Below are 15,528 nucleotides of genomic sequence, written 5' to 3' on the forward strand. Positions count from 1 at the left end.
ATGCGCTCAGGTAGCCAAGGGGGAGGATTTTGTTTCCTTTTTGGAGGGTTGCCTTGCAAGAGGGTTTTCTGCGTGTCTCCCCTCCTCTCGGCTTTCCTTCGATCACATGGTGGGAAGCGGAAAACAAAGAGCAAAGCCGCCAGCTCTCCCCACGGAGCGATCTGTTGGAGGAGGAGAAAGGGAAATAGAAATAAAAGAAAAATGACAAGCGCGCAGGAGACGGTGGTGGTGATCGAGGAGACGCAGTAGGGATTCCTGGCGCAAACTCAAGAGGAAAAGAAAGGGATCGGTTGAGGATCCCGCTTCTTGAAGGATTCCTGGTGAGGGTGCCTTTCAAGCCGGCAAGTGAAGGGAGAGCAGAGAGACCGAGGATCCTTTCCGCCAGGGAAGCGACCCGAAGCGTAAGTGCAACGCCTCCCCCAAGCAAAGGTGCCACACAATTGTAAAACGGTGTTGCGTAGTGGTTAGGGGGCTGAATTAGGAGCGAGGAGACCTAGATCCAAATTCCCACTCAAGGCATGAAGTCAGCCCCTTCTCTAAGACTGGCTTACCTTGCAGGGTTGTTAAGAGGAGGAATTGGGGGGCGAGGATGCAATGTCGCCCGCCTTGAGCTCCTTGCAGGAGAGCAAGATTAAAGACGTAATAAGTAAATTTTGTTGTTTAGTTGTGTCCGACTCTTCGTGACCCCCTGGACCAGAGGACGCCAGGCACTCCTGTCTTCCACTGCCTCCCGCAGTTTGGTCAGACTCATGCTGGTAGCTTCAAAAACAATGTCCAACCATCTCGTCCTCTGTTGTCCCCTTCTCCTGGTGCCCTCCATCTTTCCCAACATCAGGGTCTTTTCCAGGGAGTCTTCTCTGCTCATGAGGTGGCCAAAGTCTTGGAGCCTCAGCTTCACGATTTGTCCTTCCAGTGAGCACTCAGGGCTGATTTCCTTCAGAATGGAGAGGTTTGATCTTCTTGCAGTCCATGGGACTCTCAAGAGTCTCCTCCAGCACCAGAATTCAAAAGCATCCATTCTTCGGCCATCAGCCTTCTTTATGGTCCAGCTCTCACTTCCATACATCACTACTGGGAAAACCATGGCTTTAACTATACGGACCTTTGTTGGCAAGGTGATGTCTCTGCTTTTTAAGATGCTGCCTAGGTTAGAGGGCTGAATTAGGAGCGAGGAGACCTAGATTCAAATTCCCACTCAAGACATGAAGTCAGCCTTTGGACAGCCCCTTCTCTAAGACTGGACTACCTTTCAGGGTTGTTGAGAGGAGAAATTGGGGACGAGGATGCAATGTCACCCACCTTGAGCTCCTTGCAGGAGAGCAAGATTAGAGGCGTAGTAAGTAAATAACAGGGCATTATTTATGTCCTCTTCAGTAGGACTTGTGTTGAGGAAAACAGCCGTTCCCACCCATTGAAATGTCCACCTTATCTCATTTTCTATCATTTCTGTTCTTCTCTTCGGCGCACATCTGCAATCTCTCTTCTGGGTGAAAATTATAAAAAAACCTTTCAAGCTCTCGCCACCTGTTAATTTAAACATTTCCCCCCTCTATCTTTTATTTCATTTATTTTTTAATTGAATTTTTACACTGCCCTTTGCCGGTAGATCTCGAGGCGGTTCACAACATAAAAATACAAAGGGAAAAAAATCATGTTAGAGTAAAAGGCAGCTAGTCAAATTAAATTGTCACATATATTGAAATTATATTATAAATTTCAACTTTAACCCCCCCCCCCCAAACAAATTGGAAAACATCCAGAATTAATGTTTTAAAAACAACCCAGGGTCATGAACAGGGCTTTAGTAAATAGACTGGTAGTAATAATTAAAAACAGCAGCATGTGAAAAGTCCGATAATATTTGGGAAAGTCGTTCCACAATTGGTGTACCATAGCAGAATGCTGAACTGTTGGTCTGATCCAGCTGGCTCTTTTATCTTCTTCCGTTCTTGCATAGAAACCAGCTGTATTCTTTCCTGCAGCTTGCAAAGATTGAAATCTCTCCTCAGCACTGCCTTGGGTCCCTCCCCTCCCCCTCTTTCTCCTAATCAGAAGCTCCTGATCTGACAGAACAAGAGACAGTACAGCGAATTATAGGCGTGGAGATCGCCAAGACTTCCTCAGCTGCCCACTCAGGTGAGAGACAGGTGCACAGAGAACGTGTCATTATAGACCAATAGACCAGTTGTTTGGGGATTTCTTACAATGCTTCTGCTTAAAATCATTTTACCAGAGTAATCCTGTGGCTGTTTGATCAAAAGCTATTGTAAAGCTCCATTGGCAGCTGGTATCCATCTGATAGGGTGGAAGGCAGGGAGGCCAACACTAGGTGGAGCCATAGCCCCTGAGAAGGCAGAGCTGGCAGTGGCCCCTTTGTGCTAATGGACCAGCCTCCCTTTCTAATAAGTATGCTTTTAGTATTGACGTCTCAGGGACAGGATTATTAGCTGAAGAACCTTGAGGGTTTGAGATGCAGAACCTCTCATTAACTCCCGTGGGGCAGGGAGAAAAAGCAGACCTTGAGTTTTTCCACCGTGCCACCTGCTCGGTTTCTAGTCACTGCTGAAAAAATCTGGATCAGCACCAGGAAGGGAGCTGGCAGTCCTCTATAGGAGCCATTGAACATTTTCTGCCCTTATGCTCTACACAGGGCTGCCTTTGAAGCTGTCCCAGAAACTCCAGCGGGTGCAGAATGCTGCAGCCAGGCTCCTCACGGGGTCTCTGCCATGGGAGCATATTCACCCAGTACTTTACCAGTTGAACTGGTTCCCAGTGGAGTACAGGGTCAGATTTAAGGTGCTGCTTTTGACCTTTAAAGCCCCTCACCGCCTAGGACCCTCCTACCTACGGGACAGCCTCTCCCGGTATGCCCCACGGAGAGCCTCAAGGTCCATAAATAGCAACACCTTGGAGGTCCCGGACCCTAAGGAAGTTAGATTAGCCTCAAACAGAGCCGGGGCCTTCTCAACACTGGCCCCGGCCTGGTGGAACTCTCTGTCTCATGAGACCAGGGCCGTGCAGGATCTGATTTCTTTCTGCAGGGCCTGTAAGACAGAGTTGTTCCACCTGGCCTTTGGCTTGGAGCCAGTTTGATTCCCTCCCCCTCTTTCTTTTTTCTTTTCCTTCTCCTCCTGCGATGAGGCTACATTTTAATATTTTAATATTTCAATATTTTAATGTTGTATTTTAATTTTGTTTTTAACTTGTATCCATTCAACTTGTTTTTATTATTGCTTGTTAGCTGCCCTGAGCCCAGCTTTGGCTGGGGAGGGTGGGGTATAAAGAAAAATTATTATTATTATTATTATTATGCGTCTGCCATTCTCTATTCTTCTTAGGAACATAGGAAGTACGAAGTCAGACCATGTAGCTCAATATTGTCTACACGGACTGGCAGCAGCTTACCATAGTTTCAGGCAGGGAGAATTCTCTCCCAATCCTACCTGGAGATACTAGAGGGGTTGAGCCTTGGTATTTGAGCAGAAACTAGCCCACATCCCTCCCCCCAACTCCCCATCCACGGTCTTCTCCATCCTTACACTTTCTCCTTCTGTCTTTCTTTTGGTTTCAGGGTGTCCTAAGGTGACACTGAAAATGAAGGAGGAAGAAAAAGAAGATGAGGAAGACCACCCGGCAGCCGGTCCCCAGGGCTCTGAAGAAAGCAAGATCTTCCCAGGTGACTGGCTAGGTGTGGGGTGGATTTGGATGATTCAGGTTACCTAGGGAACTTTGGCCCCCCGACCAAATTTGAAACACCAGGCCTCCCCATTTGACTACAAGGTTGTTTCCCCCTAAATTGTTCCCATCTGCCTGATGTTCTATGGGGCATGCAGAGATGTGGGTAGTTGGGCTGCTCTCAAATCCTATCCCTGCAGGAAGCAGAATTGAACTCCCTGTACACCTGTGGGTGCCTTATTGTTTAGTCGTTTAGTCATGTCCGACTCTTTGTGACCCCATGGACCAGAGGACACCAGGCACTCCTGTCTTCCACTGCCTCCCACAGTTTGGTCAAACGCATGCTGGTAGCTTCAAGAACACTGTCCAACCATCTCGTCCTCTGTCGTCCTCTTCTCCTTGTGCCCTCCATCTTTCCCAACATCAGGGTCTTTTGCAGGGAGTCTTCTCTTCTCATGAGGTGGCCAAAGTATTGGAGCCTCAGCTTCAGGATCTGTCCTTCCAGTGAGCACTCAGGGCTGATTTCCTTCAGAATGGATAGGTTTGATCTTCTTGCAGTCCATGGGACTCTCAAGAGTCTCCTCCAGCACCATAATTCAAAAGCATCAATTCTTCGGCGATCAGCCTTCTTTATGGTCCAGCTCTCACTTCCATACATCACTACTGGGAAAACCATGGCTTTAACTATACGGACCTTTGTTGGCAAGGTGATGTCTCTGCTTTTTAAGAGGGAGTTCAATTCTGCTTGGTCACAAAATGGCAGGTGGCTATTCTAAAGTGTCCAGTTTGCATATGAATGTGTTTTGGGTCCTTTTTTATTAGTTCACATTAGCAATGAAGCTATACGGAGAGCCTCACACTTTCTGATTCTGAGGGTCTTCCCCCACCCCCTGCCACGAGATTTTATTTTCTTCTTGTAGTCGTGGAGAAAGAAAGATTCTTCATCATGATCATTCATTCATTCATCCCTTAACTGTAAAAGTTTGTTGGGTCGTATATCTATTGACCCACAGAGTCTGCTGCAACGGCCCTGCCATAAATTTGATTTATTGCCACTCCGACAAACTTCCAATGGTGCCCACACGCTTCCACTCCGTGCGCTACCACTCTCTCCAGTTGCCGGATAATAGCAGAGTTCACACACAGCATCAAATGGCTTGTCTGTGTTGACGTGGTGTCCTCAATAACGCAACTTGACACCAGTGCTTCTAATCCAAAACTCTTTATTGAGTAGCACTCAAAACAGAAAAGAAAACCTGCAGAATCTAGCTGCATGTTCGCAGCTCTCTGCCTCTTAACAAAAAACAAAACGACCTTGCTAGCGTTCCCAGACAGACTGCTCTCCACAGAGAGCTCAGCCCCCGCAGAGTACAGATCAAAGGAAACAAGCATGGATCATGTGGGCAGTGCACCCAGTTGATAAGAGTGTTGATAAGAACCACAACTTTAACAGTTATCACGGGTGGCGCTGTGGGTTAAACCACAGAGCTTAGGGCTTGCCGATCAGAAGGTCGGTGGTTCGAATCCCCGTGACGGGGTGAGCTCCCGTTGCTTGGTCCCTGCTCCTGCCAACCTAGCAGTTCGAAAGCACATCAAAGTGCAAGTAGATAAATAGGGAAGGGAAGGTAAACAGCTTTTCCATGCGCTGCTCTGGTTCGCCAGAAGCGGCTTAGTCATGCTGGCCACATGACCCGGAAGCTGTACGCTGGCTCCCTCGGCCAATAAAGCGAGATGAGCCCCTCAACCCCAGAGTCAGCCACGACTGGACCTAATGGTCAGGGGTCCCTTTACCTTTACTTTATAATCTGCCTTTCGCCCAAAAGTCCCAGGGCAAGGAATGTTATACCGCCCAAAGCAAACCTTTTTAAACCATAGGATTGAAACAGTGTAGGAAAAAAACAAAATACAAAATCCGCTTACAATAAAACCACCAGCAGTGACAGAAATTCAGGTGCTTCATCTCACCCACCCCAAAATCCTGAGAAGAGAGATGCAACTTCACTGGCTCATGAAACGACACCAATGTTGTGATGAGGTGCGCCTCAGAGGGGTTGGTGCTCCAATGGCAAGAGAGAGCCCTGTGCATGGGACTCCATCACACAAGTGTCATTAGGTGTGTGGGCCACTAGCAGACCTTCCTCTCATACAGACCTTAATATGTGGGCAGCTCAGAATGGGAGGAGGCAGAGAAACTGCCTGCCACTCACGATTGAACCATCCTCCTGTACCTCTTCTTCTGACGTTTTTCTCTTGATCAGAGTTCCCTGACGTGAGGATAAAGGAAGAGGAGGAACCTTGGGCCCTGAATCATCAGACTTCTGAGGAAAACAGCACTTCTGCAACTGCCCAGTCAGGTGAAAGATCTAATCGAGAAACTGGGACCCATTTAGCTAGGGTTGCCATACTGTGGTACCTCGGGTCCGAACGTCTCCGTTGACGAACATTTCAGTTTTCGAACGCCATAAGCCCGGAAGTAAATGCTTCAGTTTTCGAACACACCTTGGAAGTCGAACATGCCACACGGCTTCCGCTGAGTGCAAGATCCTGAGGCCTAGCTGTTGGCTGTTGAGTTTTTTGTTTTCAAATGTTTCAGAACTCAAACAGTCTTCCAGAACGATTACATTCAAAAACTGAGGTACCACTGTATTTCAGAAAGTGAAAATTCGGACCTTTTTTTGGCAAAGTTGTTGAGGTTGTTTTTTTATTACAGTGGTACCTCGGGTTAAGTACTTAATTGGTTCCGGAGGTCTGTTCTTAACCTGAAACTGTTCTTAACCTGAAGCACCACTTTAGCTAATAGAGCCTCCTGCTGCTGCTGTGCCGCCGGAGCACAATTTCTGTTCTCATCCTGAAGCAAAGTTCTTAACCTGAAGCACTATTTCTGGGTTAGCAGTCTGTAACCTGAAGCGTATGTAACCCAAGGTACCACTGTATTTTTTTTCAGCCAAAGTTGTTGTGCAAAAGCTCAAAAATGAAATTTGGTAAAATCTATACTTTTGACATATGTCCGGATTTCCCCAGACATTTCAGTGATTTCTGCTTCCAACAGCTGTGTTCCAGCTAAGTCCAGGAAATTCCAGATGTATGGCAACCTTAATTTTGCCATCATCTGTGGGCAGGCCTCTCCCTGGTTTCCCAGCATTGCAGTGGGGCGGCCGTATTCATCTCTGGCAGCAAAAAACGACAAAGCGTTTTGTGGCTCATGGAACGCTGAAGGATTTAATGTGGCTTAAGCTCTTGTGGATCGAGGCCCACCCCACCCCGCAACAACTCCATATGCGCAGCCAGCAGGCTGTGGGGCTTCCCACAAAACCCTTCACAAACTGTGGCGGTACATGTGGGGGTTAAAATGAACACCCCTCTGGTGCATTTCACATTATTCTCTACATGATTACGTCGGCGTCTTCTGCACTTTAGCAGGAATTTCAGTTTTCAAGCCCGAGTGGGATTCCTGGATTTTAGTGAGGAGGAGAGAAGGCTTGGGTTCTGTAGCACAAAACAAAGAAGGGAAGAAAATGAGGCTCCAGGCCACGCCACTGGTGAGGTGATGGAGAAGCCACCTCATTTGAAAGCTGTTGTGTATTGAGGGAGGCGAGAGGAATTTTTCCACAGAAAACTAGCTGGCGCTCACCTGTTGCCTTCCCTGTATTGATCAGGATTCCCCGAAGTAATGGTAAAGATGGAAGAAGACGAACCTGATGGTGGAGGCATGGAGGAAAACAAGGCTGTTGGGGCTTCTTGCTCAGGTGAGGGGTGGATTCCCCTAAGATTGCACAGGTGACCAGAAGCAGCTCTCCAAGTGGGCTGGACCCACAACACCAGCGCCTCAGCAAGTGTGTTGTAGGGTGAGGTGGCAGGGAGGTTGGTGCATTCTGGGCCCATAGAAACACCGGATTTGCTCTACGCTTGCCCTGCTGCCTTCCCCTCTCCCAGTGACTTACTCTGAATCTGCCGCACACTTCTTTTCTGTCGATCATCCCCAGGTTTCGCACATTCTCCCCAACCTTGAAACACCCAAGATTTGAACGTTGTGGGAAGAAAACCTTAATAAAGGTTGGCTTTGACATTTGAAAGCCTTGATGTGTAGCATTGATCCTTAGAGAGGAGGGTAGCACAGGGGCAGAAACGAACACACACACCCGCCAGTGGTTCTGTAGTCTTGGAATGTTCTAGAAGCCAGGAGAATGCCCCATAGCGTTCTTCGTGTCTGCAACCCCATTGTGTCTGTGATTCCAAAGTAAGCTTGTCTGCTGAGCTGGGCACCTCTTTTCCCCTCACATTATTCAATCAATCCATTAAATGTAGATGTAGATTTTTTCAATTTCGTTGTTCTGTATGGGACAATGACAATAAAGATTATCGTATTGTTATATACTGCTCTACATCCGAAGATTTTGGAGCAGTTCAAAAGATGAAAATACTGGGTTGAAGCACAAAACAAAAAGTTAAAACAAAACAATAAGCCCCTCCCCACTCCCACAAACATATTTAAAGCCTGTAGAATATTAATCAGCCTGGCTAAAGAGGAACATTTTGGCTTGGTGCCTAAAGACATGTGATAAAGGCGTCAGGCAAGCCTCCATGGGGAGAGTGCTCCACAAATGGGGAGCCACTTTAGAAAAGGCCCATTCTTGTGTTGCCACCCTCCAGACCTCTTGAGGAGGCACACAAAGAAGGGCCTCAGAGGATGAATGCAGAGTCTGGATCGGTTTATTTGGAGAGAGGTGGTCCTTGAAGGGATTGCAGTTCTGAACTGTTTTAATAGAGGCTGTCAGAACCGGCTGCACTGTGAAGGAAGAGAGGGTTTGAATGCAAGGCTATGTCTTAGAGGGAAACAGAGGCAGCCCGCAACAGCAGAACCACCTGGTGGTATGTGTCTTATAATACAGTAATTGTTGCCCAAGATTGCCTTTTTTCCTCCTCCCTCCCAATCCCATTTCCTTTTGTTCCATGTCTTATGGAACACAAACCCGAGGTCCTATTTTCAGCAGGATTAAATCCTTAAAAGAAAGAATATAAGACAAGGTTATCTGGAATATGTGTCTTTCTGGAGATCCTCTTAGATCTCTTTCCTCCCTCAGGGCTTCCTGCGGTGACTGTGAAGGTGGAAGAAGAAGAGGAGGAGCCCTGGGAGTCAGATCATCAAGGCTGTGAGGAAGGTGAGGCCTTCCCAAGAGAGGGAAGGGTCTGGCTGTGAGATGACCCCCACATCTCCCCTCGCAATACTAAGAAGCAGAGTGGTGGGAGACTCAGGGTGGACAAAAGGAGGAGGCCCTTCTTCACAGAGCACAAATTATGACATTCATAGCCCTTAAGATATGATGGCTGCCAACTGAGCTGGCTTTTAAAAGGCAAATCCAGCTATTGATTAATAAGGCTATAAATTGCACCTAATTGCACTACCTGAGTCAGTGCCACTACCTCTGACCCTATCAAGTTATGACTGGGAGAGAGCAGAGGGTGCCCTCCAGATGCAGGTAGACTACAACTCCCATCATTCCTGACTGTTGGCCATGCTGGCTGTGGCTGATGGGAGCTGGAGTCCAGCAACTTATGCAGCCCCCCCCCACCACCACTCTGGCAGTCCTTGAGCCAGAATTTCACCGCCTGATCTTCTCCTTCTGCTCCTCCAGGATTTACTGGTGTGATAATAAAGGTGGAACCAGAAGAGGAGCCCTGGCTCTCCAGTCTCCAGACATCTCAGAGAACTGCAGCTGTCTCAGGAGTCCAGCCAGGTGAGGGATTCAGTGATGATGTAACAAATTCTTGGAGTGCTTCAAAGCCATCAAAGTGGTGTACAAGACCCAAACATGAACACACAAAAAGACCCAAAAAAACAATAAAGCCATCCTCACAAATTCCAAAAACAGCAAAATAGTTTTAATCGGCTATGGTATTCTTCCATAGCTAACTGAGTCATCCCTCAGGGAAACCCTTCTTAAAACAAAAATGTCTTCAGTCGGCACCTAAACATCACAATACTAGATGCCTGGAATATACCTTTCCCTGCTGGGCTGTATGCACGCAGCTGGAGACTGTGCCTGCATGGAAATGTCCTCTGCACACCCCTGTTCAATCCCCTCTTGGTTCTGGGAGACAGAGGTGCTGGAGAAGGTGGGGAAGCACCTGCCTCCTTACCTGCCTCTTCCTCTTCTTCCAATCCATCCTGGGCTCCACACTCCAGCTCTGAAACTTCCCCTGCCTCTGACTCTTGCCTCCTGACCGGAATAGTAAAGGTAAAGGGACCCCTGACCACTAGGTCCAGTCGTGGCTGACTCTGGAGTTGTGGCGCTCATCTTGCTTTACTGGCCGAGCGAGCCGGCGTACAGCTTCCGGGTCATGTGGCCAGCATGACTAAGCCGCTTCTGACGAAGCGGAGCAGCACATGGAAACGCTGTTTACCTTCCCGCTGGAGTGGTACCTATTTATCTACTTGCACTTTCATGTGCTTTCGAACTGCTAGGTGGGCAGGAGCAGGGACCGAGCAACGGGAGCTCACCCCGTCGCGGGGATTCGAACCGCCGACCTTCTGATCGGCAAGTCCTAGGCTCTGTGGTTTAACCCACAGCACCATTCATGTCCCCCTGACTGGAATAGTTCCCCACAAATCACTGGCCCCAGCTCCCGAGTCAGACTCCAGCCCTGTTTCTGCTGACACACTTTGTCAGCATCTTGCCAGTCCCTGCCAGGAACTCATAATCAATACATTAAGCAGAACGATCGTTTGCGCGGGAATTGACGTGTGGTGTCCTGATTTCCCTGTTGCTTCTGACAGGCAATGGCGGCGCCAAAGAAGAGGAGGATTTTCTGCCTGGGAGCGTGAAGCACACGGAACCCACGAGGGCATCGTTGACGATGTCCAGAGGGAGCGTTTTCCGGAGAGCTAGTCAGTACAGAGCAGAAAGGCAGCAAGGAAGCCAGGCAGGGAAGAGAGTTTGCAAGAAGCCCTACAAATGCTCCAACTACGGGAAGGCCTTCGTCTGGAGAAAATACTTCCTCTCCCAGGAGCGAGACCACGCAGGAGAGAAACCGTACGCCTGCTCCCATTGCGGGAAAACCTTCAACGGGCGCTCATACCTCCTCGCTCACGAGAGAACCCACACGGGGGAGAAGCCCCACAAGTGCTCGCTTTGCGGGAAGGGCTTCAACGTGAGGTCTTACCTCCTCGCTCACTGGAGAACCCACACGGGGGAGAAGCCCCACATCTGCTCGTTCTGCGGGAAGAGCTTCAGCGGGAGGTCCAACCTCAACCGGCACCAGAGGAGCCACACGGGAGAGAAGCCGTATGCCTGCTCCGCCTGTGGCAGGGGCTTCAGCCACAAAGCGCACATGACGCGCCACGAGAGGATCCACACGGGCGAGAAGCCCTACAAATGCTCGCGGTGCCCGAAGAGCTTCGGCCAGAGCTCCACCCTCATCTCCCATGAGAGGACCCACACGGAGAAGCCCTACAAATGCTCGCACTGCGAGAGGAGCTTCGGCCAGAGCGCCAAGCTCGCCGCGCACGAGAGGAGCCACACGGGCGAGAAGCCGTACGAGTGCCCGGCTTGCGGGAAGGGCTTCAACCACCGCTCCGACTATGTCATCCACGAGAGGACCCACACGGGCGACAAGCCGTATGCGTGCGCCATCTGCGGGAAAGGCTTCAGCGGGAGGTCCAACCTCACCAGGCATGAGAGAAGCCACACGGGCGAGAAGCCGTACCTTTGCTCGGTGTGCGGGAAAGGCTTCTGCCACAAGGCCCACCTCCTCCGCCACGAGAAGATCCACACCGGGGGAAAGCCCTACAAGTGCTCCAACTGCGGTGAGAGCTTCAAGCACCGGACGGACTTGATTGGCCACCAGAGGAGCCACTCGGGGGTCAAGCAGTACACCTGCACGGCCTGCGGGAAGAGCTTCAGCGGGAAGTCAAACCTTAACAGGCACAAGAGAAGCCACACGGGAGAGAAGCCCTACACCTGCCTGGTCTGCGGCAGGAGCTTCAGCCACAAAGCACACCTGATTCGGCACGAGAGGATCCACACCGGGGAGAAGCCCTACAAGTGCTCCCACTGCATGAAAAGCTTCAACCAGAGTTCCACCCTTACTGCTCACGAGAGAACCCACACGGCAGGGAAGCCGCGCAAAAGCTGAGCTCGGGACACGGCAGGCGTCCGTTTTGGAGTGCAGATCCTAAACGAGATCGTGAATTGATTTGTGTGTGATGTGCTTTTGAAGTTTGTGTGTCACCTCAGTCAACTTTCAGGAAAAGAGAGTGTGTGTGTGTGTTTTTCATTTCATTCGTATACAGTGGTACCTCTGGTTGTGAACAGGATCCGTTCCGGAGGCCCGTTCGCAACATGAAAAGAGCGCAACCCGCAGCGGCGCGTCTGCGCACGCATGGGTTGGGATTCGCCATTTCTGCGCATGCGCATGACGTCATTTTGCGTTTCTGCGCATATACAAGCAGCAAAACCCAGAAGTAACCCTTTCCGGTACTTCCGGGTCGCCGCAGGACGTAACCTGAAAGAACGTAACATGAAGCGGACGTAACATGAGGTATGACTGTGTATATATATAAATGAATAATTTTAGTCTCAGAATGTGAGGGGCACATGGTAATGGCACTCCAGGCTTTCTAAGAACTGTGGCTTTTCCTTCATTCTTCCCTTATTATCGATTTGGGAGAGAAAAGAATACAGTGGTACCTCTGGTTACGTACTTAATTCGTTCCGGAGGTCCGTTCTTAACCTGAAACTGTTCTTAACCTGAAGCACCACTTTAGCTAATGGGGCCTCCCACTGCTGCTACCACACAATTTCTGTTCTTATCCTGAGGCAAAGTTCTTAACCCGAGGTAATATTTCTGGGTTAGCGGAGTCTGTAACCTGAAGCGTATGTAACCCGAGGTACCACGGTACATAATCCTCTCCCCCTCAGCAAAAACAGAATTACCTGTTATGAAAGAAGATTGTAGCGCAGTGATATAGCACTTAGCTTGCTGGCAGAAGTTTAATCCCTGACATCTTCATTTTAAAAAGGGGCGAGGGCAGCCACGACGACCAAGGGACTGCCCAGAAAGATTATAGAAAAGGCAAGTAAGACAGGGTGGGAAGACATGACAGAGGTCTGTAGGTTTATACAGTGTGGAGAAAGTGGATGGGGAGACGTTTTTCTTGCTCTTTTCATAATATTAAAACCTCAGGACGCTGGAGGGCAGGAGATCTCGGACCAGGAAAAGGCAAGGCTACTTCACAAAGGGCATACTTAAACTGTGGGACTCATTGCACCATGATGCAGTGATGGCTTCCAACTTGGGCAGCTTACGGCGGGTTAGACAAATTCAAGGAGATCAACGCTATCAGTGGCTACTAGTCATGATGGATATACCTACAGTAGCAGAGGCAGCCTGCCCCTGGGTACCAACTGCTGTGGAACATGGGTGGGAGAGTGTTATTGTGCTCAGAAGCATCTAGCAAGCCTCTGGGGGAAACGGAGAATGCCGGGCTAGAGAGGCCTTTGGTTTAAGAGGGTGAAAGTCACCCACAGAGGTGTGCAAAGAGCCAAACAGAACATCCATGTGCAGAGGCATTGTATCTGAATATCAGATGCTGGGGTCAAGTATCTCTCTGTCTGACAAAAATGGGTCCTGGACCATGAAAATGAATGTCACAATAAATCTGTTGGCCGGACATTGTGGATTTTTATTTTATTTTAACTGAATCCAGACTAACGCATCTGCGTTAATGAGATTTAGTATGCAGTCCCGGAAACTGCAACTAATCCAGAATGCGGCAGCTAGACTGGTGACTGGGAGCGGCTGCCGAGATCATATAACACCCGTCCTGAAAGATCTATGTTGGCTCCCAGTACATTTCCAGGCACAGTTCAAAGTTTTGGTGCTGATCTTTAAAGCCCTAAATGGCCTTGGTCCAGTATACTTGAAGGAGCGTCTCCACCCCCATCGTTCAACCTGGACACTGAGGTCCAGCGCCGAGGGCCTTCTGGCAGTTCCCTCCTTGCAAGAAGTGAGGTTACACAGGGAACCAGGCAGAGGGCCTTCTCGGTAGTGGCGCCCGCCCTGTGGAACGTCCTCCCATCAGATGTCAAGGAAATAAACAACTATCGGACTTTTAGAAGACATTTGAAGGCAGCCCTGTTTAGGGAAGTTTTTAAAGTCTGATGCTTTATCGTGTTTTTAATATTCTGTTGGGAGCCTCCCAGAGTGGCTGGGGAAACCCAGCCAGATGGGTGCCATATAAGTAATAAAATTATTAGTATTAGTATTATATGCACTTACGCCCCTTCCGCAGTGTACATTCAAAGCGGGATCATGCCACTTTAAAAACATGGCGTTCCCCAAAGGGTGCTGAGAGTTGTTGGGGGGACCCTCTATTCCCCTCACTGACCTACAATTCCCAGAGTTCTCTGGAAAGTGGGACAGGTTGTTACACCACTCTGGGAATTGGTGGTCTCCTCGCGACTCTCTCTGTGGCCATTGCTTCCCTTTGCCTAAGGACAGGACCGGCCCTGTTCACCTGCCCCACGGCTCTATCGCCTGTGATTTGGAAAGTTAAAGAGCTTAAGGCTCTGGGAATCAGCCTGAGTACACACAAACCTGTTTGTGGTAGCACAAAAATGTAGTCCCTGCCCTCAATCCAGAACCTTCCATGCTTGTCCTCAACACACTGCTTCCAATCTAGATTGATTCTAGATCCTGCCGTCCACAGGGGTGGGTGAGCTTAATTAATACATGCTTGAAAATCCTTGATTCGGTTTCCTTTTCCTCCCTGCACATGCCCCAGGTGAGTGAAGTAGGAAATGGTGATTGCAATCTTGGTACTGAAATAAAAGAATTGAGGTCTTATATAGATGATAAATGTTCATAAATGTACCAAGCAAACACGTACAGAAATATATAAACCACATGTCTGAAGCAGCACAGGAGAACAGCCACGATGCCATTTTTTACTCCCAAACTGACCAGGTGTTTTCTCTGCAAAGTCAAATGGAAAAGTCTCCCATTGTCTTTGCCTTCACAAATCCTGTCTTAAGGGTATGTCTGTGTATGAATAGGGTGTGAGCCTGTGACTTGGCTCAGGAACTAAGTACAGTATTTACCATTGCAAAAGACTGGCCAGGCTCCCCAGGGTATCAACCCAGTAAGCATTAGCAGGTAACTTGCCAGACAGGAGGTAAACAACCCACTCAGATTTCTGCTGTAGCCCGCCCTTTTTGTGATGTAGGTATGATGTATGGAGGGGTGGTCTTGAGCTCTAGGGCAGGGAATTTAAAAGGGCAGGCACACCTTGGTTCTGGGTCCTCCACCATCCTCCTGCGTGTGAGGGGAGCACCCTGTTGCAACAGTTCAGTAAAGATCAGGCTTGCAAGGTGCTTTGCTTCTCAATATTCTCTGGTTGGCCTCTGTTCTTTCCTCCGACCGATGGAGAACCTACAGAGGACTCCATGAGGGCTCTTGTGTCCCCCATAAGGGAATAAGGGCAGATTTTTGTTTATTATTTTTTTAAGAAATATTTATTAAAGTTTTACAAAGACATAAGTACAAAAATACATAGAAAAAATAAAAATACAACATACAAAAGACAAAAAGAAAATAAGAAAAAATAAAAAAAATCCATTTTTTATAACTTTGAACTCATTTGCTTGTTTCCTTGACCTCCTCTCACCTCCCCTTTTTGTATCCCATTTACATAATCAAGTCAGCAAATCCTTACCCTCATTCATTGTCTTAACTCTATATCTTAACATATTATATTTCCAACCATTATCAATTCATTTTTGCATATTCTTAATAACTTTGTTGCTAATGCCACTTATTTTCAATCGAACATGATTTTAACATTCATTAATTTTG

General features: G+C 48.5%; 2 protein-coding genes across 5 annotated transcripts in view; one reads left to right on the forward strand and one right to left on the reverse strand.

The window, feature by feature from the left end:
* The window catches only part of LOC309364402 (uncharacterized protein), a 30,132-nt gene extending 22,164 nt beyond the window's left edge, over window positions 1–7,968 (reverse strand). The window contains exon 1 of the mRNA XM_081901614.1: window positions 7,617–7,968. The gene's annotated coding sequence lies outside the window, so the exon portion shown is untranslated. The remainder of the gene's footprint in view (window positions 1–7,616) is intronic.
* LOC309364636 (uncharacterized protein) lies at window positions 64–12,739 on the forward strand. Of its 4 annotated transcripts, none has more exons than XM_081902322.1 (8): window positions 64–401; window positions 1,983–2,136; window positions 3,572–3,676; window positions 5,934–6,029; window positions 7,332–7,421; window positions 8,757–8,834; window positions 9,309–9,410; window positions 10,451–12,739. In XM_081902322.1, the coding sequence occupies exons 3-8, from the start codon at window positions 3,595–3,597 to the stop codon at window positions 11,806–11,808; spliced, it is 1,806 nt and encodes a 601-aa protein (XP_081758448.1). In that variant the 5' UTR covers window positions 64–401; window positions 1,983–2,136; window positions 3,572–3,594; the 3' UTR covers window positions 11,809–12,739. The 4 variants fall into 4 exon arrangements, with proteins under 4 accessions (XP_081758448.1, XP_081758449.1, XP_081758450.1 ...); XM_081902323.1 differs by having other exon boundaries at window positions 2,010–2,136; XM_081902324.1 differs by lacking the exon at window positions 1,983–2,136.
* Window positions 12,740–15,528: the final 2,789 nt, after the last annotated feature.

Source organism: Podarcis melisellensis (genome assembly GCF_964234715.1).
Source record: "Podarcis melisellensis genome assembly, chromosome: 2".
NCBI classification, from domain to species: domain Eukaryota; kingdom Metazoa; phylum Chordata; class Lepidosauria; order Squamata; family Lacertidae; genus Podarcis; species Podarcis melisellensis.